Genomic DNA, 24,407 nt, shown 5'->3' with positions numbered 1-24,407 from the left:
AATAAGTTTAAAGTAAATAAAAAGGAAAATTTTCCAAAAGCTGAAATCTATTTGCTGCTGTAAATAATATCAGTGATCTTTGTTATCACTGAACATTATGTTCAAATTTAGGGTTTTTAGATTTTCTTAAAATGAGAACTCTTCATAACTGAACCAGGTACATGACAGACTCAAAACAAACAATATCTAGTTGCTCACTTTAATAATATTTGAGAAATCCTTTCATATATTTTTAAAAAATGATCTCACTAGAGACATCATTAAGTACAGAAACATCAGAGGATTTTATTATAGGTAGATTGGCTATAAAATTATAAACTGTCATTTTCAGCTTTCACTTTTTTAAGCTATTGATACATTTATATATATAAACAACTTAAAAAGATGGTTCTCAAATGATGGTGTATATATCAGAAGGTTAGTAATAACTGTGGAATACATAATACTCTGTGGAAAAGTTTTCAAATGAACACAATTTCATGTTCATTTTTAATGGATTTAAATTGTATCCATTTTGGAACTAGTAACAGCATTCCTTGATAGTGGCTCACTATGAGATACTGTATTAGAAATCTGTAAATTAAGCAACTGTTTCTTATGAAATGCATCATTTTCCTGGTCTGCATGTTCATCCAGGGATTTCCTTATACAGTTCTTTAATTCGTCAATTCCTTCTCCCGTAATTGCAGAGATGGGGATGATATGTTCGAACTCCCTTGTCCTCTCTGGAATCATCTTATTTTGAAACAAATGCAGAAAATCTGAAACAAAAAACACACAAAACTATGCTGGTTTTCATTGTCTTTGAAGTAAGAACTATGTTAAAGGTTTGATTTGTGAACCAAGAAACCTAAAACAGCATTTTTAATTCCTTTTTCCTTCTCTTTCTGATATGGTCTCAGAAACCTTGGTTTTTACTAGTGACAATGGTAAGGTTCTTGACATATGGTAGATATTTGTTGGATTAAGATATTTTAAACCAAATTAAGTATAAATAAAAGAATCACAGAAGATGATTTACTTACAGAAGAAAGTCGCTTTGGGGGAGGAGGGTGTTTGCTAAAGTGAGGCTACATAGATTCTCTGAAAGAATCTTTCTATAAAAATAACATCATTTGCCGAAACCGGTTTGGTTCAGTGGATAGAGCGTCGGCCTGCGGACTGAAGGGTCCCGGGTTTGATTCCGGTCAAGGGCATGTACCTTGGTTGCGGGCACATCCCCAGTGGGGGGTATGCAGGAGGCAGCTGATCGATGTTTCTCTCTCATCGATGTTTCTAGCTCTCTATCCCTCTCCCTTCCTCTCTGTAAAATATCAATTAAATATATTTTTAAAAAAATAACATCATTTATGATTTGGGATACTCTAGCTTGCCTCCGTACATGGATGGCCTTTAACTGCCCTTAAGTTTGGGCACTGGTATGAGGAGCCATATTAAAATTGAGAAAGGTGTGGGGGTAATTCAAGAGGAGAGCATTTCAGATGAGTCTACTCTATCACTCCACAGTGGCTGAGAGATGTTCTATTACTTTTTCCTCTCCCAGGCCACCAAGGCAATGGGAAGAGGGGTGGCATACAATGGGATGGGTCAATACTGACACGAACTGCTAGGCTGGACTGAAAGAGAATGGACAAGCCAACAGGGAGCTTGGTTTCTGAGATTCATTTGCCCTCAAGAAGTCCAGAGAGTAAAACTCAGAAATTTGTTTTTGATGGTCCAAAACAGCCACAAACTCTTGAGTTACCATCTCTTCTGGTACCTCCTCTGAAAATGCCTTCTACAAGACCATCTAGCAAACAGATCTAATGATCTCATAAAGCAAATGACATTAAAGAATAAAGACTATTTACTAATTCCAGGAAATATTTATATCCCAAAAGTAACTCAAGGACAGCTTCAATATGTAAGTTGCACCAGGGAAATATTTTTGAGCAGAAAAAGAACCTTCTGGTGTTGTCTGCTATTCCTAATAATAATTTATTTTCCCCAATTTTTATCCCAGGGATAAAAACAGAGAAATTAGTACTATTTAAAAACATGTTAGCCACTTGCTATCCTCCCTACATTTCCTCGTCTGTGAAGGAGTTCTCTTCTAGATGCAGTAAAACGAAAGCATCATCACTGTAGGGTAAAGAGTTCTGCAAAGTTCAATATTCAAGAGTGGAGAGTCCCTTTATATTTTTATTTATTTTTTAAATTGTTTTTATTGATTTCAGAATGAAGAAGGCAAGGGAGAGAAAAACAGAAGAATCAATGATGAGAAAGAATCATTGATCAGCTGCCTCCTGCATGCCCCCTACTGGGGATCAAGTACACAACCCAGGCATGTGACCTGACCTGGAATCCAACCACGATTTCCTGGTTCATAGGTTGACACTCAACCACTAAGCACACCAGCTAGACTGGAGAAACCATTCAAGTTCCTTTATACAAAGTGGTCATTTAGAAAGAAATTTCAAACAAATAAATCCTTTTGGAGTAATAGCATCTATTTTTCTGTACACAGGCATGTACTAAAGTTCTCCTTCAAAGACCCACAGAGCTGACATTGCAAAGACACATAAAGTACATCTTTAGAACTATTAGGTGTTTTAAATTTATGGTGTACTAGGAGAATAGAGTTCTAGAACCTGTGAAATACGTTAAGGTGAAAGATTTATAGGAAGATGCTGACTTTTTCCTCTTCTGATCCAAATAACTTAGTAAGGACCCAGTTTAAGTTTTACTTCTTCATGAAGCCTAACCTCTTCAGCTCAAATGATCTTTTACTTCTTTGTCTCCTTTCATTCAGAACATCACACATTATGAAACTTGGTATTACATTATAATGTTATGTAAATGTTTCATATGCTATGGGTTCTGTCATCAAACATACTTTTTTTAAGAGTAGTAACTGTCAGTTTTCTTTTCCACTGATTATATCACTTAGCACAAATCAGGTATTCATTACACTGTCATTAAATGAATGAATCAGTTTTACCTTTAGGATTCTGGAGTTGGTTCATCAGTTCATGGAATTTATTTTGGGCATCTGGCAAGTCCATTTTATTTACTGCCAGGAGTGCAGGTTTTGCTTGAAGTTCCTCATCGTACAACTCCAACTCCTTTAAATAAAAAAAGACCAAATAATTTTGTTAAAATATCTATGTAGGTTAACTACTTATTAATATCTTTCTTTACCTTGTAGGCCTAGGTAATCTAGAGCCCAGTCATATCTCTGAAATGCAATAAATCCAAACCACCACAAAATTAATTAACAAAGTAAACTCAGGAAATGTTTAATAGTTAGGTCATGTGTCAATATATTTTGGCTTACATAACATCCTAGAGACAGCTGTGATTTGTGTCTTGAGCCAAATACAAATATCTGGAATTCTACTAAGCATACAGATGAAATTTAGAATTGAATAGAAGAAAATCTTCATGACCAGGAATTAGGCAATAGTTTTTTAGCTATGACACCAAGAAGCATAAGGAAAAGGAAAAATAGACAAATGAATTAAAATTTAAAATTCTGTATTTCAAAACATACCATAAAGGAAGTGAAAAGGCAACTGGTAGAACAGGAGAAAACATTTGCAAAGCGTGTATCTGATAAGGGACTTGTATCAAAAATATAATGGACTCCTACAACTCGAGAATAAAAAGACAACCCAATTAAAAAATGCACAAAGAATATGAATAGGCATTTCCCCAAAGACAACAGATGGCTAATAAGCACATGAAAAGACGATCAACATCATCAATCACTAGAGAAATGTAAATCAAAACCATAATGAAATACCACTTCATTCCTACTAGCGTGGCTAAAATAAATAGACAATAACAATTAATATCTAAGCGTAGATATTAATGTGGAAAAAATGGAAACCTCATACATTGCAAGTAGAATTGTAAAAAGGTGCAATGGTGCAGCCACTCTAGAAAAGTTTAGCAGTTCCTCAAAATGTTAAACAGAGTTAACGTTTATCTAGCAATTCCACTCCTAAGCATATACGCAAAAGAAGGCATGTCCATACAAAAACCTGTACACAAATGTTTACAGCACTTTTATTCATAATAGGCAAAAAGTGGCAAAGGAAACAGAATATTCAAAATCCTGGAGATAAGAAACATCACAGTGTTAGAGAGAAATCATAGGGCTGGATATAGAATGGAAGAGGGGCAGGCAGAGAAAAATAGACTGCTAAGTAAGGTGTCCAACCTTACCAGACCTCATACGCCTCAGTCAGGTTAGATTTTAACCTAATAGCAATGGGGCACCATTGAAGTATTTTAAGCAGAGAACAAACATCAGATTGGTTCTTGTACAAAGCTCACTCAAGCTGCCTCATAAAAAATGGATTACAGGGAAATGAGACTGAAAGCAAAGAGACCAGATAGGAGGGACTTACAACATTCTAATGAGAGGGGTTGATGATTAAAACAGTATGGATGAAAAAAAGCAGATGACTTCAGCATAATTTAAGATAAAAAACTAACAGGGCTTGATACAGGTGGTGAGAAAGATAGAATTAAGGCCACCATCCAGGTTTCCTGCTTACATACTCAGTAAAGTTCTGGAGGAGGCGGGAAAGTTAAAAGGGAAAAAAAAAGGGTCAGTTTTATACATATTAAGTTTGAGAAGTTAATGGGATATGAAATCAAAGATGTCCAAGAGGCAGCTGGTCTAAAGCTTAACCAAAAGATCTGGGGATCAGATACAGATTTAACAGTCATCAGTATATTTTCTTAAATGAATGCTAATTAAAGAATAAACAGGCCCAGCCAGGGTGGCTTAGTGGTTGAGCGTCGACCTATGAACCAGGAGGTCACAGCTCAGTAGATATGCCTGGATTGTAGGCTTGATCCCATGTGGGGTGTGCAGGAGGCAGCCAATCTATGATTCTCTCTCATTATTGATGTTTCTATCTCCCTCTCCCTCTCCCTCTCCTTTCCTCTCTGAAATCAATAAAAATATATTTTTTAAAAATAAACAGGAAAGAGCATAAAAAGTAGACTGAGAAATAGTCTAAGAAGTAAGAATAAAAGTTCAAGCAAGATAAGGTTTGAGAAGTATGCAATAAAGAAGGTTTTATCGGTTGCAATAGTTTGAGGAGCAGGTTAATACTGAAGAACTGGAGACAGCAAAATTAGATAATTCTTTATCATCAAAGCTTCAAACAGTAAAGGTGGAATATATTTTATTAAAATTATTGTCATTTCATACAGTCTTATGTACCTATATATTAGACAGATGCAAAAGGCAGTAAAAGAGCAACAGAAAACCTACTTTTGTAAGCAGTAATACAGTTTCAAAGGCAGTTCTGTATGGAGTTCGAGAAGAAAGTTGAAATCCAGAAACATCAACCTAAAATAAAATAGGGAAAGAAAGAGCCTTTAATATAAGATTAGCTACATATTTCTGTTTTGAAATGTTTTATTCTCTCAAGCTAAAAAAATTTCTCAATCTATATTATATTGGTAATTTAGTAATTCAAAATAAGAGAGCCCTGGCCAGCACAGCTCCGTGGTTAGAGCGCCGGCCTGCACACCAAAGGATCTCCGGTTTGAGTCCTGGTCAAAGTACCTGGGCTGCAAGTTCGATCCCAGCCCTGGATGGGGTGCCTGTGGAAGGTAACCAATCAATATGTCTCTGTCACATCAATGTTTTCTCTCTCTCTCTCTCTCTTTCCTTCCCCATCCCTTCCTCTCTCTCTAAAAAAAGTCAATGAAAAAAATATCCTCAGGTGAGGATTAACAACAAAAAAAACAAACAAAAAAACAAACAAAATAAGAGAAACTGAAGTATCAAGATAACTATAATTATTCTGATAAAATCACAACCATTAATACAATGAAAAACTAGGATAAGACAATTTACATTAATATGGACAGTGTCACAAATAGCTGACCCTTGAACACCTTGGGGTTTTGGGACACCAACACCTACTCCACCCTGCACAGTCAAAAGTGTGTAATTTTTGCCTCCCCCAAAACTTGACTACAGTCCCTGGGTACCCTCGGGGGATTAGTTCCATACACGGATACCAAAACCTGTGGATGCTCAAGTCCCGCATATAAAATGGCATAGATCAGTGCATGCAGTCAGCCCTCCACATTGGTGGATTCCCAAGACTATGGATCAAAAACAGTACAGGTATTTATAGAAAAAAATCTGCATATAAGTGGACTTGCACAGGTCAAATCCATGTTGTTCAAGGGTCAGCTATGTATAACCTAACACCACCAATAAAATAGGAAAAAGACACTATATAATACAGTACTATGGTGAAAATCTTAAGGAATTAAACCTTGACAAGTATGGCCAAACTTATATCTGATATAGTAAATAATGCCATTTCCACCCCCATATTATAAACAAAGATTATGGTATTTGACCCCCATTTAAACAGACCTAGTGGAATCACATATGCTACTACTTTATTATAATTTCTAGGAAAACTACATTCACTGATTTTCATATTCAGTTAAATATTGCATTGATATACATATGACTTACAACAAAAAGCAGCTGTTTGGTTCTTTCTACATGCTTGAGGAATTTGTGGCCCATTCCTTTGTTCACATGTGCTCCTTCTATTAAGCCAGGAAGATCAGCTACCAATATCTAATATAAAATTAAATGGTTTGATAAAAAAGAAAAATACATGAAAACCGTAAGTAGAATTACATAAAAAATTTTCATGGTATTTCGAGTATCAACAGGTCCTGACTTGTGATTACCACTGCATCTTTATAAAGCCAAAATACCTTTACAACAAAATGTATTAAGAATCAAATCCTTTCTTATCAGAAATTAGAATCCCATTTTTAATTATTAATCTAACAATCTGGAACTTTAGGGATTAATTTAACAGTTATTAATCACAAAAATTCTAGTAAGAATTCCATAAATTGCCGAAACCGGTTTGGCTCAGTGGATAGAGCGTCGGCCTGCGGACTGAAGGGTCCCGGGTTCGATTCCGGTCAAGGGCATGTACCTTGGTTGCGGGCACATCCCCAGTGGGAGGTGTGCAGGAGGCAGCTGATCGATGTTTCTCTCTCATCGATGTTTCTAGCTCTCTATCCCTCTCCCTTCCTCTCTCTGTAAAATATCAATAAAATATATTTTAAAAAAAAGAATTCCATAAATTACATTGTTTAATGTGAAATTTCCATTGAATTTCAACTTTCTAAATTCTTAAAAGTGCTCAAAGATATTAATTCAGCTGGCATTTACTTAGCACAGCTCTGCAGTTTTAAGTTTTAAATTCTACATGTAGTTAATGTTCCTTTCCTATTCATAATCTATCAGGAGGACTATTGACCATCCTTAAAAAGTAAAGGATATAGCATCCCTATTTTCCTTTGGAGATAATAAGCATTATTAGCCATTATCCTACATCTGTGGTTTTCAAAACTAACTGCACATCATAATCAGTTTTATAAATTACAGATGCCCAGGCCCCTCACCTAAGAAATCTGGTTTCAAATCTCTGGGGTGCAGGCTTCATTTATCATTGTTATTCTTAAGCTACCCAAATCATTCTGAATAGCAATAAGGTATGGGAAACACTGCTCTACACACACTGCTCCTGTAATAAAGATTTCAGAGTATGTGACAAAGCAGTGTACACTACAAAGGTCTCATGTCCTGAAATTTTGTTTGAAGGTTCTCTAATAATTTCCCTTAAAAATTACAAACAATGCTCTCTTTTTCTCTATTGTTTGCTATATTCATATTACCTTGTGTTTATAATTGCTTAGTATTTAATATAATTGTTAAAATTTTATTAATTTTTTACTGTTGTACCACTGTTAAATCAGTATAAATCTTATTTCTTTTGAAATATGTCAATGGATTATATGAAACATTGATACATCATCACCAAAAGTCCATTAGGATTCACTCTTGGTTTTGCACATTCTATGAGTTTTGACAAATGTAAGACACATATCCACCATTATAGTATCATACAGAATAGTTTTACTGCCCTAAACATGCACTGTGCTCTGCTTATTCATCCCTTCCTTCCATTCCCCTTAATTCTTGGCCACCACTGATTTTTTTTTCTTCTTATTTCCATAGTTTTTTTGCCTTTTTCCAGAATCTCATATAACTGGGGTCATACAGTATGCAACCTTTCAGACTGGCTTCTTCCACTTAGTAATATGCATTTAAGATTCCTTTGTGTTGCCCTAGCTGGTTTGGCTCAGTGGATAAAGCATTGGCCTGTGGACTGAAGGGTTCGGGGTTCGATTCCAGTAAAGGGTACCTAGACCCAGCTTATTCTCTTTGTCTGTCTTTTCCTTATCCTTCGCTGGCCCTCCCTCAGGCTCTCTGAACCCTTGGCTGTGCTGGCGCGGCACAAGTGGCGCCCAACGCAGGGCTGAGTTTGGCCCAAGTGGCACTCACTGCGGACCTGAGTGTGAGGGAACTGCAATTGTCAGGTGAAAGGAGGCCCCAAGGCGTGTGCACGCAGTAAGTAAGGTAGGGGTGTAGTACTAGCTAGGTGTATAAAACACGGGAAATTCAGGATCGCAGGGAAAGAATGTATGCATATCCATGCTTAAGGCTATGCTCCAAGCAAGGGGCTGTTCTGTGAGGTATGAACAGCTTTTCAATTTTTTGGATATTGTGAGTAAAACCCATGGTTTCCTGAGGAAGAAAAGGTAAATATAGAGGCATGGGAGAAGGTAGGAAAACAACTTCGCGATCATTATATAGCTGAAGGTCCAGAGGAAATGCCTGCCTCTACTTTCAGTCTGTGGTCCCTGATTCGGGACTGCCTAGAGCCCACTCCAGAAGGGGAGTGGAGGAATGTGGCAGGGGAATCAAGACAGATGGGGGAAGGTTGCCAAAGGCTTCCGACTCCACCACTGGAGCCTCCGCTGCCTCCTCCAGTCCTGGGGCTACAGCTCCTGTGGGAGAGAGCCCTCCGGACGATGTGCTTCCTCCCAAATATGAGCGAGGATTAGAGGAAGCAAGGGAACAGTGCTGGTCGGTTTGGGATGATGGGGGTAGAGATATGCTAAAGTATTGCCTCAGGGCATGGCCAATAGTCCTACCTTATGTCAGGATTTTGTGGCTGCAGCCATACATCGTATAAGGAAAAAATATCCCGAGGCTTATATTATTCATTATATGGATGACATTCTCTTAGCTCATAAAAATGAAATGCATCTAAATAATATCTATATAGATTTGAAGGATTCCCTGCATTGTGCTGGATTATGCATAGCACCCAAAAAAGTTCAAAGGACATTTCCTTTTTCTTATCTTGGCAGCATTATTGAGGGAAAAACAATAAAACCTCAGAAAATTCAAATTCTGACTGACACTTTACTTACATTAAATGACTTACAAAAATTATTAGGAGATATTAACTGGGTTTGACCTGCTTTAAAATTAACCACTGCTGACTTAAGCCCTTTATTTCATATACTAAGGGGAGATTCATCTCCTTCATCCCCATGCTGCTTGACAGAGGAAGCCAAGACAGCCTTACATAAAGTTGAGGATGCCTTAAGTTGAGCACAACTTACTAGAATTGATTACTCCCTTCCTTACAGGTTTTAATTTTCCCTGACACATACACCCACTGGGGTCATTTGGCAAGCTCATGGAGTTGCTGAATGGCTATATTTGGCTCATTCTCCAACTAAGGTATTAACTCCTTTCCATGATTCGGTTTCCCAGCTAATAGCTCGAGCCCACCTTCGAACAGGCCAATTAGTGGGCCAAGACCCTGACCTTATTGTAGTGCCATTTACAGCTATACAGCAAGACTGGCTCTGGCAACGATCAACAAATTGGCAAGTTGCACTTGCTAATTTCTCCGGACAGGTTGGTAACCATTATCCAGCAAATAAGGTTTTACAATTTCTCTCAGTTACTACCTTTACCTTCCCAAAGATAGTGAAGTCACAACCTATACCTCAGGCATTAACCATTTTTACAGATGGATCCAGTTCTGGAAAAGCTGGATACTACTGCAGCAGAGGTGCCAAGGTCCTTCAAACCCCTTGTATTTCAGCACAACGGGTAGAAATACAAGCTCTTATCTATGCCTTGACAGATTTTGCTATGGAGCCCATTAACCTATATAGTGATAGTGCCTATGTGGTAAGTATGGCCAAACTAATTGAAACGGCTACTATAGGGCACACTAATTAAGAGAGACTCTTTCATTTATTTTTCAACCTTCAAAAAGTCATTAGAGAACGACAATTTCCCTGCTTTATTGGTCATATGCGATCTCAGTCAGGTCTCCCTGGTCCATTAGCTATAGGCAATGATGCTATTGATTGCCTCCTTGCTGTAATGCAAGAGGCTACCCCATTTTCTCTTGCCCAGTCCTCCCATGCTTTGCATCATCAAAATGCTGCTGCCTTACACAAACAATTCCGTGTTTCTTGGGAGCAAGCTCGTCAAATTGTTAAGCAGTGCTCTCAGTGTGTAATTCATTGCCCTGTACAATCGTTGGGGGTTAATCCTAGGGGTCTTAAACCTAATCAAATTTGGCAAATGGATGTCACCCACATACCGGAATTTGGTAAGCATAAATGGGTACATGTTAATGTAGATACCTGCTCCCGCTTTATCTTTGCGACTCCCCAAACGGGAGAGAGTGCCAAGCATGTAATTAATCATTGCCTAGCTGCCTTTGCGGTACTAGGTCCTCCCTTAGAGCTAAAGACAGACAATGGACCCGCATACACTAGTTCTGCTTTTCAACATTTTTGTCAGCAATATCAAATTTGTCATAAAACTGGTATCCCTTACAACCCTCAAGGTCAAGCAATAGTGGAAAGAGCAAATCGTACTCTTAAAATGCAATTACTAAAACAGAAAAGGGGAGATGGATGTTATGTGTCACCTCAAAACAAACTCAGTCATGTTCTTTATACTTTAAATTTTTTGAATTGCGATGCAGAGGGTCATACAGCAGGCTAAAGACATCGGGCCTCCTGTACAATAGCCTCCGCGGGGTTAGCCCGATGGAAGGATGCACAAACTGGACAATGGTTTGGACCAGATCCAGTGATGATGTGGGGAAGAGGTTGTGTTTGTATCTTTCCAGAAGGAGCAGCGCAGCCAATTTGGGTGCCAGAGCGTTACGTACGTCACCACAATGGACCCAGAGAAGCTCCTTGTCCCATCATTCAAAAGACTGAGAGTTGCCCCGATGACAGCAAAGCGGAAAAGGAAGAAGACGAAGGCTATACAAAAGACCGAGGTGCCAACATAGGGTCAGCTGAAGAAGTTAACAACTGAGGCCCAGCAGATGGCAGAAAAGCAAGAAGTGGAAGCTACTCCCTCAATCATGTTTCTGGCCATGCTAGCATTGGTTAGCTGCCAGTCTTCTGCAAACTCTTGCGCAGCCAAGTCCAAGGACTCTTGAGTAAATCAGCAAAAGAAACTTTAATTTAGTAGAAAAATGTTACTATAGTTTGATTTCTCTATTATTGTAGTGTTGCATTGGCATTTTTTATTAATAACCATGTCTGGTTTTACATTGGCATTGTTTTGTTATTGGGTTTTGCATTGGCATTGTTTTGTTAATATTTTAATAGTCAGAACTTTGTTCTTGATGTTTAAGTTTTACTTCCATTATTAGTAGCTTCAAATTAAAAGGAGGGCGAGATGTAGGGAGCGGTTATAGGGTTAAGCCTCGGACTGACCTGCTGGCAAAGCCGCAAACAAGTCCCTGCTTAGAGGGCACAGCCCTCTTAGCATAATTAAGCTTGATCTTGTGACTGCTCCCTAGATCTTTCCTGGGTAGCTAATTGTCTGTGGGAGGTGCAGCAAGTGCTGCCAAAACAAGTGAAACTTACAAGAACATTGTAAATTACCTTGTTTGCCTCTGACTATAAAATAAAGCATCAGCTTGCAGTCTGGATCTGTTCTGTGGTCTCAGTCATGCACAGAAGATCCACCTAGACCCAGCTTATTCTCTTTGTCTGTCTTTTCTTCATCCTTCGCCGGCCCTCCCTCAGGCTCGCCGAACCCTTGGCTGTGCTGGCGCGGCACAGGAAGATGAGTCAAGTTTAGGTGGTGGGCACGTGATGTAATATACAGATGTAGCATAGAATTGTACACTTGAAACCTATATAACTATTAACCAATGTCACCCCAGTAAATTTTTTAAAAATATAAAAAATAATACCTATTTTAAAAAGCTACCTTCTTGCCGAAACCGGTTTGGCTCAGTGGATAGGGCGTCAGCCTGCGGACTGAAGGGTCCCGGGTTCGATTCCGGTCAAGGGCATGTACCTTGGTTGTGGGCACATCCCCAGTGGGAGGTGTGCAGGAGGCAGCTGATCGATGTTTCTCTCTCATCGATGTTTCTAGCTCTCTATCCCTCTCCCTTCCTCTCTGTAAAATATCAATAAAATATATTTAAAAAAAAAAAAAAGCTACGTTCTTGCCGACCACTGGCTCAGTGGATAGAGCGTCGGCCTGCGGACTGAAGGGTCCCAGGTTCAATCCCGGTCAAGAGCATGTACCTTGGTTGCGGGCACATCCCCAGTAGGGAGTGTGCAGGAGGATGTTTCTAACTCTCTATCCCTCTCCCTTCCTTTCTATAAAAAATCAATAAAATCCATTAAAAAAAAAAAAAAAAGCTACATTCTTATACAATAGTTTACTGATAGTACTCATTATTGACTTGATCACAGTCTCACTTATTAAAAACAAAATCTTGCTACTGTCCCTCTCCCCCGAACACCACAGAAACAGTCAAATATAAAGTCCAAGTACCAAAAGCAAGTACTTTCACTTCCAACCAAGTCTGTTACTTTATTTTAATTTTTTTTACAAGCATCTTACTTTAAAAATACCCACCTGTTTGAAATCTTTATACATGATCTTTCCAAGTTCAGGCTGTAATGTTGTAACTAAAAGAAAAAAAGCAATAATAAATAAAGCCTAAAATGAAGGGTGATACTCTCAAAACTGTCGTAGCATAATGTATAAAATAAAAAATATTTCTTTTCTATGAACAAGTTAATTCAGATTATGTTCTCATTTGTTGATACAGAAGGTACAATTATCTTTGCTATGTACAATAAACTTGGACAAGAACAAACACAGATGTTTATAATATGCACAGTCCAATCTAATTAGTGGGCCTCAAAGTTCCTCTGTTGCACTTGAAGAAGCATGGTGGGTGGGCCAGAATTTAGACTTCTATCACTATGTCTGATCTAGTCCTTTCGCATTCAGTTATCATCAAGCCTCACCAATCCTGCACTAGCCTCATAAAATCATAACTAAACCAAATAAATAATTATGCAACAGAAAAGTAAATGCAACAAAGTAAGTAACAAGTACTAGAAACTGCTGAGGGCAGCAGAAGTTTCAACGATTAATGGGAAATGTATATATCCTGCCAAGAGATTTCAAACTCATAAGGCTACCCTCATGAGTTGTCATTTTATTCATACTACGAGAAAGATTAGTTTTTAAAAATTCACCAATACACATTAAAATACAAAACAAATTATACTTACATGCATAATCTGCAACTGCAGGTTTTGCATGAGAAATTTTACTTAGCAAAGAGGATTTTCCAGCATTTGGGAATCTGAAATGAGAAAATGAATTTATACATTTCAACAAATATCATACTATTAATATTGTTTATCTCTGAATTCTTAACATTTAAAAAGCAAATTTCTTGAATGTTTCTGGGATTAAAAGAAGAGTATTAACTTTAAAATAATCTTGAAAAACTTAAGGAACAAAATATACTTATGAAATAGGTAAAGATAAATTCATGCTGGACACTGAAAATGTTTTAGTATTGTGAATAAATAATTCAAATTATGTAAATAAAACTAGCAAAGCATAGGACAACAAAAAAAAAAACTAATAAAAATACCTGTAATCTACAATCTCTAGCAATCGCTGATAAAATACTATTTATATTGTTTAGTGGGTCTAAAAAACCCTTTTTTTTAAAGAGTATTATTCAACTGTAAAAAGGAGGAAATACTGCCATTTTTGACAACACAGATGGACCTTGGGGCATTGTACTAAGTGAAATAACACAGACCATGAACAACAAATACTATATGATCTCATTTATACATAGAATCTAAATAAACAAAAAATCAAATTCATAGATAGAACATAGTAGTGGTTGCTGAAGGTGGGGATGTAGGGTTAGGCAAAATGGGTGAAGGGGGTCAAAAGATACAAATTTCTAGTTATAACATAAATAAGTCATGGGCCGTATAATACACAGTATGATGACTATAGTAAATACTACTACATAATGATACTATATTATATAGTTAAAAGTTGATAAGAGTAAATGTTAAACTTTCTCATCATAGAAAAAAAATTCATAACTAGGTGTGCTGATAGATGTTAACTAGACTTACAGTGATCATGTTGTAATACACAAATATTGAATCACTATGTTGTACACCTGAAACTGATACATTATATGTCAATTATATCTGAATAAAAAAATTATCCAACAAATATTTATTGAACATTGACTTGTATCAAGCAATATCATAGGCACCAGAAAAATAGCAATCAATGAGACAAATGTGATCCCTACCTTCACCGAGTTGTCATTCAAATTTGAGAAAGCTCTTCTTTTTTTTAAAAAAAAAAAAAATGTATTTCTTTATTGATTTCAGAGAGGAAGGGAGGAGAGAGAGATAGAAACATCAATGATGAGAGAGAATCATTGATTAGTTGCCTCCTGCACGTCCCCTACTGGGGATGGAGCTCGTAACCCAGGCATGTGCCCTTGGCCGGAATCGAACCTGGGAACCTCCAGTCCGCAGGCCGACACTCTATCCACTGAGCCAAGCTGGACAGGGCAGAAAGCTCTTCTTTCAAAACTCTGCCAAACTTTCATTTGGAATAACAGTGTAATATTTTGCAAATATTAATTTTGAATTCTATAAAAATTTATAAGCTCTTAATAGATCTCTTTTAACAATTTTTTCATTAAAAATATTTCTATAATAAATTTAGAATCAAATTATGTGAGATTTCTTAATGACTTGCTTCCCTTGGAAATACAGTATCTTCTTATATCCTGTTAAACCCAGTCTCTTGTAACTATTTGAAAAGTAAATTGCAACCTTTTATCCGTGATCATCTAGTTGGACTTGCTTATTTTTTCCAATATCCTATTTTCATAATAGTAAAGATGTAAGCATCTACTGTATTTCCAAAAGATCAAAATACGAGAAGAAAAAGGATGGTAATGGTTAAAGAACAGACAGTTGAGATTTTTCTTAAAAAGTATGGAATGAAAATTTTAGAGGCTGAAATCCAACCTATGTAAAGGTCAGCTTTGACAATAGCAGTACAAGTATATGTTATATACCTTTCTTCAAAGGTTCACTTCACTGCTGAGACTAGCTAAAAGGATTTCTGCTTATGCTGGTATTCACAGTAGTAACTTTTTAAGAATAGCTACCTAACTTAAAAGCACTAGAAAAATGTTAAGCATTGTGCTTAAGAATTATGATGTGCTAATTATTTACTGTAATTCCAAGCCCACTTCTGAAAAGCTTAGCATTTCACTACAGTGGCCTCTTATAAGGTGGAGCATTCACAGAGCATTCATAAATCCAAAGCATGTGTTGTACTGCAAATGCAATATCTTACCAACATCTTCAGATGAGAACTCCCCATTCACTATTAAAGAGGAGTGAACAAAAACTTAGAGAGACAGTATAACGTACCCAAGAATAGCTAGTTAGCCTCATGAGGACTGGAGATTCTAATACAAATAGTCTCCCTTGAGTCCCCCAGGCCACCCAACTTTTACTACTCAGCCCTGCTGGGCTTTTCTTAGTCTGTAAAGGTGTCTTCATGGAACTTGAAACTCATTTTTCTACTAAATGAGAAAGTGAATGGCTGGATTCTCAGCCGTATCCATAAAACCTTATTAAACTGGTAATGTTTGAAAAATATATAGTATTACAGAGCCTATGACTCATAAACCTCAAACTATGTTTTATTGGGGGGAAAATTACATGTGAATGGCAAGATTGAATGCCAGGATCACATCTTTCCCTGTTACAACTTCAGCAGTAACCTCTTTGAACTCAAAGTCACTGCTGGTAAGACCTTGATAGGCATGGGAAGAGGAGAGACTCACAGTGAAGAGTCTGGTAAAGAAGCAGTGAGATGGCTGGAGAGGAAGCTGAAAAGAGCTTAGAAAGAACCTATGGGAAGGCAAGGAATGGAATGGCAGTTTGGTACTAAACTTGGCAGCAGTTTCTCTTACCTTTTGCTTAGGCCTTCTATCGACCACTGTGTAATGCTGTAATGGGGCCAGGGAAAGGAAGAGAGAGAGAAGAAATGCAAAGATAAAGTTTTCCCTTCCTTTATCTACTCTTTATCTTGCAATCTAGCTCTCCAGTTGGCTGAGTTCAAGCACTCCAAACCCAAAGCTAAACAGCATTGTTTGATGAAAACACAGGAGGCTGGTGGAAGAGGATAACATTGTAAGGTTGTCTACAGTACTGAGAGTGGGAAAATCCTAAGCAGAGCATAAAGGATAGGAAAACAGTCATTGCAAGATCCAACTTGGTGCTCAATAGTGCGTAAGTCTGATGGTTGAGACTGTCTGTACCAGCCTTGGGCCTTGAGCCATGTGATTAATGATACATCAATACCTTTGTTAAGGTTTGGCTCAGTGGATAGAGCGTCTGCCTTCGGACTGGAGGGTCCCGGGTTCAATTCCAGTCAAGAGCATATGCTCGGGTTGCAGGTTCAATCCCCAGCAAGGGGCGTGCAGGAGGCAGCCAATCAATGATGCACTCTCATCATTGATGTTTCTATCTCTTTCCCCCTCCCTTCATCTCTGAAATCAATAAAAATATATTTTAAAAAAAGAATATCTTAATCATTTCCCTTCTTTTTATATACTTTTAAAAGTGTGGGTTGTTCATTTCTCATTTTATTCCTTAATATCTGGTTACATTGTTTTGCTTTCTTATACTACTGCTTTTGATTGATCTTTTTCTTTATTCATTTTCTAACATTTCACCAGCCTACTCAATTGTTATGATCTTTGATATATGAATAGTCAATATGAAACTCTATGATGACATTGTGAAAGTAACTACATTTAATAGCATATTCTCTAAGTATACGAACAATGAACAAATTCCAAAAAAGAGAAATAATGCTGGCCCCAAATTACAATTTATGTTTATTTCCTATTCATGAACTATCTCTCTAGAAGTATAAAAATAAAGATATGACTGATACTTACCCCACTAGACCTACATCAGCTATAAGTTTTAGATCAAGGTGAATTATTCGTCTCTGGCCTTTCAATGGTAAGAAATTTGTAAGGAATTTACCACCAAGTCCTCCTTCAGCTACCAAAATTCTGTCTTGTTCTTTATTGAGTTCTCCTTAAAAAAGAGAGATAAAGACACTTAGAACCAAATTAGTAAGTGAAGCTAATCCATTAATGACATTTTTCTTTCAGAAATAGATACCAGAAATTTCTATTAAAAGCTTGACCCTGGCCTGGCCGGAGTGACTCACTAGTTGAGCATCAACCTGTGAACTAGGAGGTCGTGGTTCAATTCTATCTCTCTCTCCCTTCTCCTTTCCTCTCTGAAATCAATTTTAAAAAAAGAAAAAAGAAAAAGCTTGATCCTGGAAAATACTTTTGTATGCAGTTGAAAGGGATGAGTTTATGTTCTAAAAACAAGTTAAATACTCTCACATCTTTAAAATAATCTGAAATCTAGCAGTTAATTTTGAATAGCCTTTACATACACTTTAAAAAGTTCTTTCATAAATTAGCAGTTAATGTTTAAAAAAAAATTCTGAAACTCAAGAGGTGCTATTCCTCACAACGCCCAAACACAACTTTAGAATCTACAGTACACTTACCTATAATTTTACCATTTTCATCAGTTACTGAAATACCCACAGGTGCAGGAATTTCACAATCTTTTCCTTTGGAGCCTTTCAGTGCACTAACACTACAAAATAAATAAATAAATAATAAATAAATAAATAAATAATAAATAAATAAATAAATAAATAAATAAATAAATCTAAGATAAAATAAGGAAAACCCACAAAATTAAATGGCTTATGCTTCAAGCAAATATAATGGCCTATAAAGAAGACTGGCAACCAACTCTTCTGATGTAGATGTTAAATGGCCAAATATAAAGGAAAAATAAAATTATCTCTAATTATTTATTTGCATTTTAGACTATCATATCCCAATAAAAATAATATTAAGTAATAATTTAAGTTATCAAGCTAACCACCAAAAGTCATTACAAATCATAATAAATTAATATACTGTACACCTGAAATGTACACAAATAAACTAGAAAAAGAAAAATCAATTGAATAACAAAGCTTTTAAAAAACTGACCTCAACTAAGAGTACTTTAATTATAGGGGGTTCACCTAGCTGCTCATGAGAGAATAAATTGGTACAAACTTCTAACTAGTAAATTCACTTCTGAGAATTTATCCTAAAAGAAAATAATTGAACAAACACGTAAACTACTATATTATACATGAATGTGTGTTACACTGAGTATAACAGTAAAAAAATCAATAATTACCTAAATAGATGAATGACAAAATATTATTTCCAATACTATAATACTCTGCAACCATAGTAAAAACAGCACAGAAAAAAAGTTAAGTGAAAAGAGGAGGTTGCAGAATATTGTCCTCTCATTTTTGTACCCCCAAACTATCTACACACACACAAGATTACATTTGTGTAAACACACAGAAAAGTCTAAGAAAAGTCAAGAAAAGGTTAATACAGGTTATTTCTGAAATTATAGGTGACCTTTTATAAAACCTTTTTACTCCTGAACTCCATGAGTAGGTCAGAATTCCCAGACCCACACACATGTGTAGGCTCTCTCATTCATATGACTTGTCACAGTTATAATTTTTCATTTTTCAGCTGTTTGATTAATGTCTGCTCTCCCACTACACTACAGTAACTTGCAGAAGGGGAGAGAACATATTAGTTTAGATCATCATTGTATCCTAAGCATCTAGCACAGTGATTGGTACATATTGGATACTCAATTAACATTAGTTGAATGAATGAATTGGGTTGACAGTAATGGATGAATTAGAAATATAGTAAAGAAAGACTTAAATAGAACACTTCTATTATTGGGATGTGTGTTGCAATTTTTAGAATGTAGAGGCAAGATTTAATTTCATTCTTATTCGTTACCATTGGTGAACTTTCTATTAAAATATCTTATTAAAAACACTGACACTTAAATTTCAGAATAACATTGGATAGTTTTTTAAATAGTTGAAATAGTATTGGATAATGTTCATAGTTGAGCAAGCATAAACCAGTTTACTGGGAGATGATTTCATGAACAAAAGTAGTCTGATTTTTAGTAGACATGTTATTAAATATGTGAAATTAAAATCTTACTCAGTTATCTATATTTTGGAAGTAGTGTTTAAACCAAGACTTGAAAGGGAAATAGGACTTTGCCAGACAAGGCAGGAAAGGATCTGTTGGCCAACCAAATATATATGTATATATGTATATTTATATGTGTGTAAACACACACACATACTGGATTAGGAAGGAACAAACTGTTTGGAGAAATAACAGTTATTTCTAGCATAACACTGCTACAAGTACGGTAGCGTGTTGTGAACTAAAGACACTGTAGTCCAGATCATGAAGAGACAGATATGCTCTGTTGGAAAGCTTGAAGATTACCTTAGGGAACATTGAAGGATTTTAAGTAGGCAAGTGACATTAACAAGATGATGTTTTAGAAAAATCACTCTAGGAAAAACTGGATAAAGAATGGATTGAAGATGACTAAGACTGGAGACGGGAGACCAAATTGGAGAATATTGCAATATTTCATAAATAATGACTGTCTGAATTAAAGTTTGGCCTGTACCTATCTTTCCAGTCTCATCTTCCTCTATATTCTGTGTTTTCTGCATTCCAGCCACGCTGGCCTTCTTTTAGTGTCTTATACTGCTACTTGTCTTCTATCACTGGGCCTTTGTTCATGTTACCTTTTCTGCAATGCTTTTTTCTCCCCTTCACCCAGCTGGTTCCTATTAATCCTTTAGATTTAAGCCTCTCTGTTCTAAAAATTCAACACACAATGAAGAAATATGTTCTATTTAAATCTCTCTTAACATTTAAACATCGCATACCATCTTTAAGTATACCACTGATCTAAACACTTTAAAATAACATTCTGTATTCAAAACTGTAATTACTGAATTCTAACAAATATAAGGCTCTCAAAATTTGTCCTATAAAATGGTCTCATAAAACAAAATGCTCAAAAGAAATTTAAAGGATTTCCCCAAAGATTCATTTACAAGCAGGGGGTACTGCTGCATATTTTGGGCAGGATAATTTGAGGTTGTTTTTGTTGTTGGGAGTGTCTGTTATAGGGTGTTTAGTATCCCAGCCTCTATCCTTTATTTATATCCACCCCCAAGTAAGTGACACATTTCATCATCTGGAACTATGACAAATAAACATATCAAAACACTTCTGTGGGAAGAAAAAAAAAAGAAACAGACATAAAATCTAGCTGTTATACCAATACCTCCTATGGAATAACAGAATAAGATAGGCCTGAGGAATCATAGCCTGCAATTTAATGGAAGCTTTAAGAATTTTTTTCTTCATTTTCTTTATAACAAAAGAAAAAAATTCTTCTCATATTTTGAGGCCAACATAGTATGTTCCACAAAAAATAACAACACTAATGAAAAATAAAGGAAAGGTTCTGTCACAGAAAGAACGAAACAGAAGCAAAAGGGAAAACATGTAAGAGACATCAGTGAAACAGGCTCTAAATTTTCAGCACGGTCTGTAAAATGCTGGTGGAACTACTGGTGGTGATGGGATGGAGTAGCTTGGCTGAGATTTGAGAAAGATTTCCTAAAAGAAGAAAACAGTGGGAATTCACTTTCTGTTTCTACAGAGGAAGTGCAAACAAATATAAATAGACATTGGGAGAAGAAAAGGATAAAAAAAAGTTTGAATGCTCCAAAACATTTCTTAATAACTATCTTTTATCTTTACTAGAGTTGAGACAAATGAAGATTTTTGCTCAGTTACAAATACAGGATATAATTTACTTCAAATCACTAATTACAACTTTATCTTTTAATTTTTTTTCCTTTTGGGAGGGATTACTTTCATAAAATCAAAGTCATTCAATAAATACTCACCAACTGTTTGCTCCTTCTCCAGCCACAAACCGTTTCTGAGGATATTTGTCTTTAAGTTGTTTTAAAGTCATTTTTTTGTGGGCTACAACCCAGACGTCACCACCTTTTCCACCTTCTCCACCTAAGCGAGGGTAACCCATTCCACCACTTCCTCCCCTGGTGAAGAGTCTTAGGTTATCAATGAATTTTCCATACTTAAAAAGAGAAGGAGAGAGAAAGAGAACATTTGTACACCAAATGTACTTACCAATAAGAACTTTCTAGTTATTTGTTGCCACTAAAATGCCTGAAAAAAATAAAAAAAAGGGCTTCCTGGATGCAAAATTTAAAGTCTTTTTTCAGTTCAACTCCTGTCTGACCTCCTGTTCCCATTTAACTCTTAAAACCTTTATTTTCCCCCCACCCCCCACCCCCAATTATCAACTGTTGTCCCACCTATCCTCAAGGTCTCTGACACTGGTCCACTTTTCAAACTAGACTGTCTCCCCTGAGTGATTTCAGCCTGTACCGGTAACTATTACCTAGGTGAGATATTCTCTATGTCTATTGGACATCACCAAGATGTAAGCTTAATAGTCTAGAGCAACTGAGAACAAGATCTGTACTTAACTTATATTAGAGACCCCTCAAATATGTAACTTGTTCCTGGGTATTGAAAGGATAAGTCATCTCGAATACATGTTACTATGACAGAACCAAACTTTTCTTTAGGTGAAGTCTGTTCTTCCAATGTTTTCAAATAATGGAAACTAGTTTACTACTCATAGAGTCTACATGTGAGAATCTTTGATTATACCTGCTTCTTTTCCCAAAGCCCTAGCTAGCTCTTTCCTTCCTGGTACAAACTGCCCTAGTACCTTAACAGTTACATTAGCTCCTAACTGGTCTATCAGTGTCTAGTAATTCCTTCAACCCATCCTGCATCTTGCTGACTGAGCTATTTTTCCAAAAATGGATCTCTAAGCATGTTTCTCCCTTATTCAAAAACTATTCAAGGGTTTTTGTGTGTCTGTGTATGTTTTGCTGTTTATGAAGTAAAGTCTACAATTCTCAGTACTGCCCTAGGCAGTTTTGCTCAGTGGATAGAGCGTCAGCCTGTGGACTGAAGGGTCCCAGGTTTGATTCCAATCAAGGGCACATGCCGGGGTTGTGGGCTCAATCCCCAGTGTGGGGTGTGCAGAAGGCAGCCAATCAATGACTCTCAATAAAAATATATTAAATCCATAAAAATATATTAAAAAACAAAATAAAATGCTCAGTATTATATTCAAAACTCTTAACCTACCTTCAGTTCATTTCCATTCGTTCAACCCCTCCTGTTTTTCCTCTTTTGCTCTGTACTACTAGTTATACTTTCACACCTCCATGCCACTCTGCTCATGCTTCTCCTCTACTTCTGTCATTTATTCTTTTCTACCGTAAACCCACCTGAATGCCATTTGCTGATGCCTTTCTTAATTCCTTTAATCAACACTTATCAACTTTGCCCACCTCTTAGTCATTTGATTATACCTCTGTTGGTATTAGTACACTTTCTGAAATCTTATACAGCATTTAGTATTTACTTCCGTTTCCCTGACTAAATCAAGACCTTCTTGCAGGTAAAGAGCCTATGTATTAACTCTCAGGCTATCAAGATTCCTTACAGAGTAATTTCTTAAATTAATAATCTTTACATCTTTAGTCATCTAGGGTAGTTGCAAGTACCGAAAACATCTGTAAACCTTTTGCAAAATACATATACTCCGCTGACCTTTCTGATATACTCTGGAGGAGGGGAGGGGAGGCTACGTCAAGCCAGGACATCTAGCAAAAGCTCTCTTGGTGATGCCAATGCAGTTCAGACCTGAGATTGTGGTGCATGGGTCATAGCAAAGAATCAAAGAGCAGGGACTCATTTAAGTATGCAAATGTATTCATAAAACAAAGTGTTGTAAGCGAATAGGGTGGGAGAAATATATAAAAGATAAACTTGAGGGCCAACCAGAGCATTTTTCTCTGGACGTGAACTTATGCTGTGGTTCTGGAGAGGCTAGATCAGAAATGCATCACCTGTAAGTGAAAAATTAGATTCCAATTGCAAACGACACTGATGGGAAGTGACTTTTCATGGCAGTAAGGTTACACGAGTTAATAACTTATCCACAACAAAATGCAGTAGTTTATGCATTTTTACTGCTTTAGATTGAACATATTCAGAGACTTAGAACCCAAACTTAAAAGAAATACCTCAATCTCATCGTTAGTAATAAGGTAATGCCCAAACTGTAATGCTGGCTAATCTCAAAAAACATTACTAGTAAGGCTCTCAAAGAGGCTTTTAAATTTGAAGCAACTTTACATTTTTTACAGTTTGATTTTAAAACAGACACTACACAAAAACTGACCTAAATTTCTTGCAAGAAGGCAAGCCTATTATTACATATTTTCATTTCTCTCTCTCTCCCTTCCTCTCTGATAAGAATGTACCTAGCACTGATGAAAAGTCGTCTTTAGAAAGCTCTTAAGAACAATGCACTGAAGATAAAATGTATATGTAAACGGCCTAGAACTACAAATACTATTTCTTAAAAGGAAAATACACGATTTGAGCCAAAAGCAAAAGTCAAACCTACACTCCACGTATACAGTATTGCATGTCTAAAAGCAGGCATATACCCCAGCTCTTCATCCACGTCACACAATTCCCCAGAAGAACCTCATACCCTGTCCCCAAACAACCGTCCTAACCGAGCCGGGTAGACACACACCCCTTCTCAGGCCACCCCGAGAGAAGACCACGGTAGGAAAAAGCAGGAGAGAGACCCCCAAATAGAAAGAGGGGGTTGGAAGAGGAGTACCAGAGCCCCCAGGCGGGGCTAGAAGCGCCCGGCCCTGGGCCATCAGGCGGAGGGGCCCCTGTCACGGACCTTCCTGAACAAGGCGCAACCGCAGTGCACCATCACTGCGACCCGCCAGCCCTCGCTCCCGCAGAACGTGTCTGCTCTGAATCACCGCGCAGCCTTTCTACGTCATTGTCGGGCGCAGACTGTGTTTCTCCGCAGGCTCCGGCGGGAAAGCCGCATGCGCCGTCAGCTGCACTGGCACAGGGATAGGCGCATGCGCGGGGTGGTGCTCCCTGCGGAAAGGTGGGCGGTATGATGGTTTATGGGAAAGCCCTCAGAACTGTTCGTGTCAGCCCGGCCGTGTGGCTCAG

The 24,407-nt window shown here is 37.1% G+C and overlaps 1 protein-coding gene across 9 annotated transcripts; it reads right to left on the bottom strand.

The window, feature by feature from the left end:
* Window positions 1-260: 260 nt before the first annotated feature.
* Window positions 261-24,298, bottom strand: GTPBP10 (GTP binding protein 10). Of its 9 annotated transcripts, none has more exons than XM_080663130.1 (11): window positions 24,121-24,275; window positions 21,212-21,405; window positions 17,879-17,970; window positions 17,244-17,388; window positions 16,251-16,286; window positions 13,498-13,571; window positions 12,830-12,882; window positions 6,503-6,610; window positions 5,273-5,350; window positions 2,981-3,104; window positions 261-761 (listed from the first exon to the last, which is right to left on the bottom strand). In XM_080663130.1, exons 1-11 carry the CDS (start codon window positions 24,151-24,153, stop codon window positions 499-501), a joined length of 1,200 nt encoding a protein of 399 aa, XP_080519256.1. In that variant the 5' UTR covers window positions 24,154-24,275; the 3' UTR covers window positions 261-498. The 9 variants fall into 9 exon arrangements, with proteins under 9 accessions (XP_080519256.1, XP_080519264.1, XP_080519258.1 ...); XM_080663138.1 differs by lacking the exon at window positions 16,251-16,286 and adding an exon at window positions 21,459-21,497 and having other exon boundaries at window positions 21,212-21,367; window positions 24,121-24,221; XM_080663132.1 differs by having other exon boundaries at window positions 23,962-24,203.
* Between the last annotated feature and the right edge of the window lie 109 nt (window positions 24,299-24,407).

The sequence above is a fragment of the Plecotus auritus genome (genome assembly GCF_963455305.1).
Source record: "Plecotus auritus genome assembly, chromosome: 4".
Classification (NCBI taxonomy): domain Eukaryota; kingdom Metazoa; phylum Chordata; class Mammalia; order Chiroptera; family Vespertilionidae; genus Plecotus; species Plecotus auritus.
The sequence above is the reverse complement of the archived record's forward strand: the minus strand, read 5'-3'. Positions and strand labels throughout refer to the sequence as shown.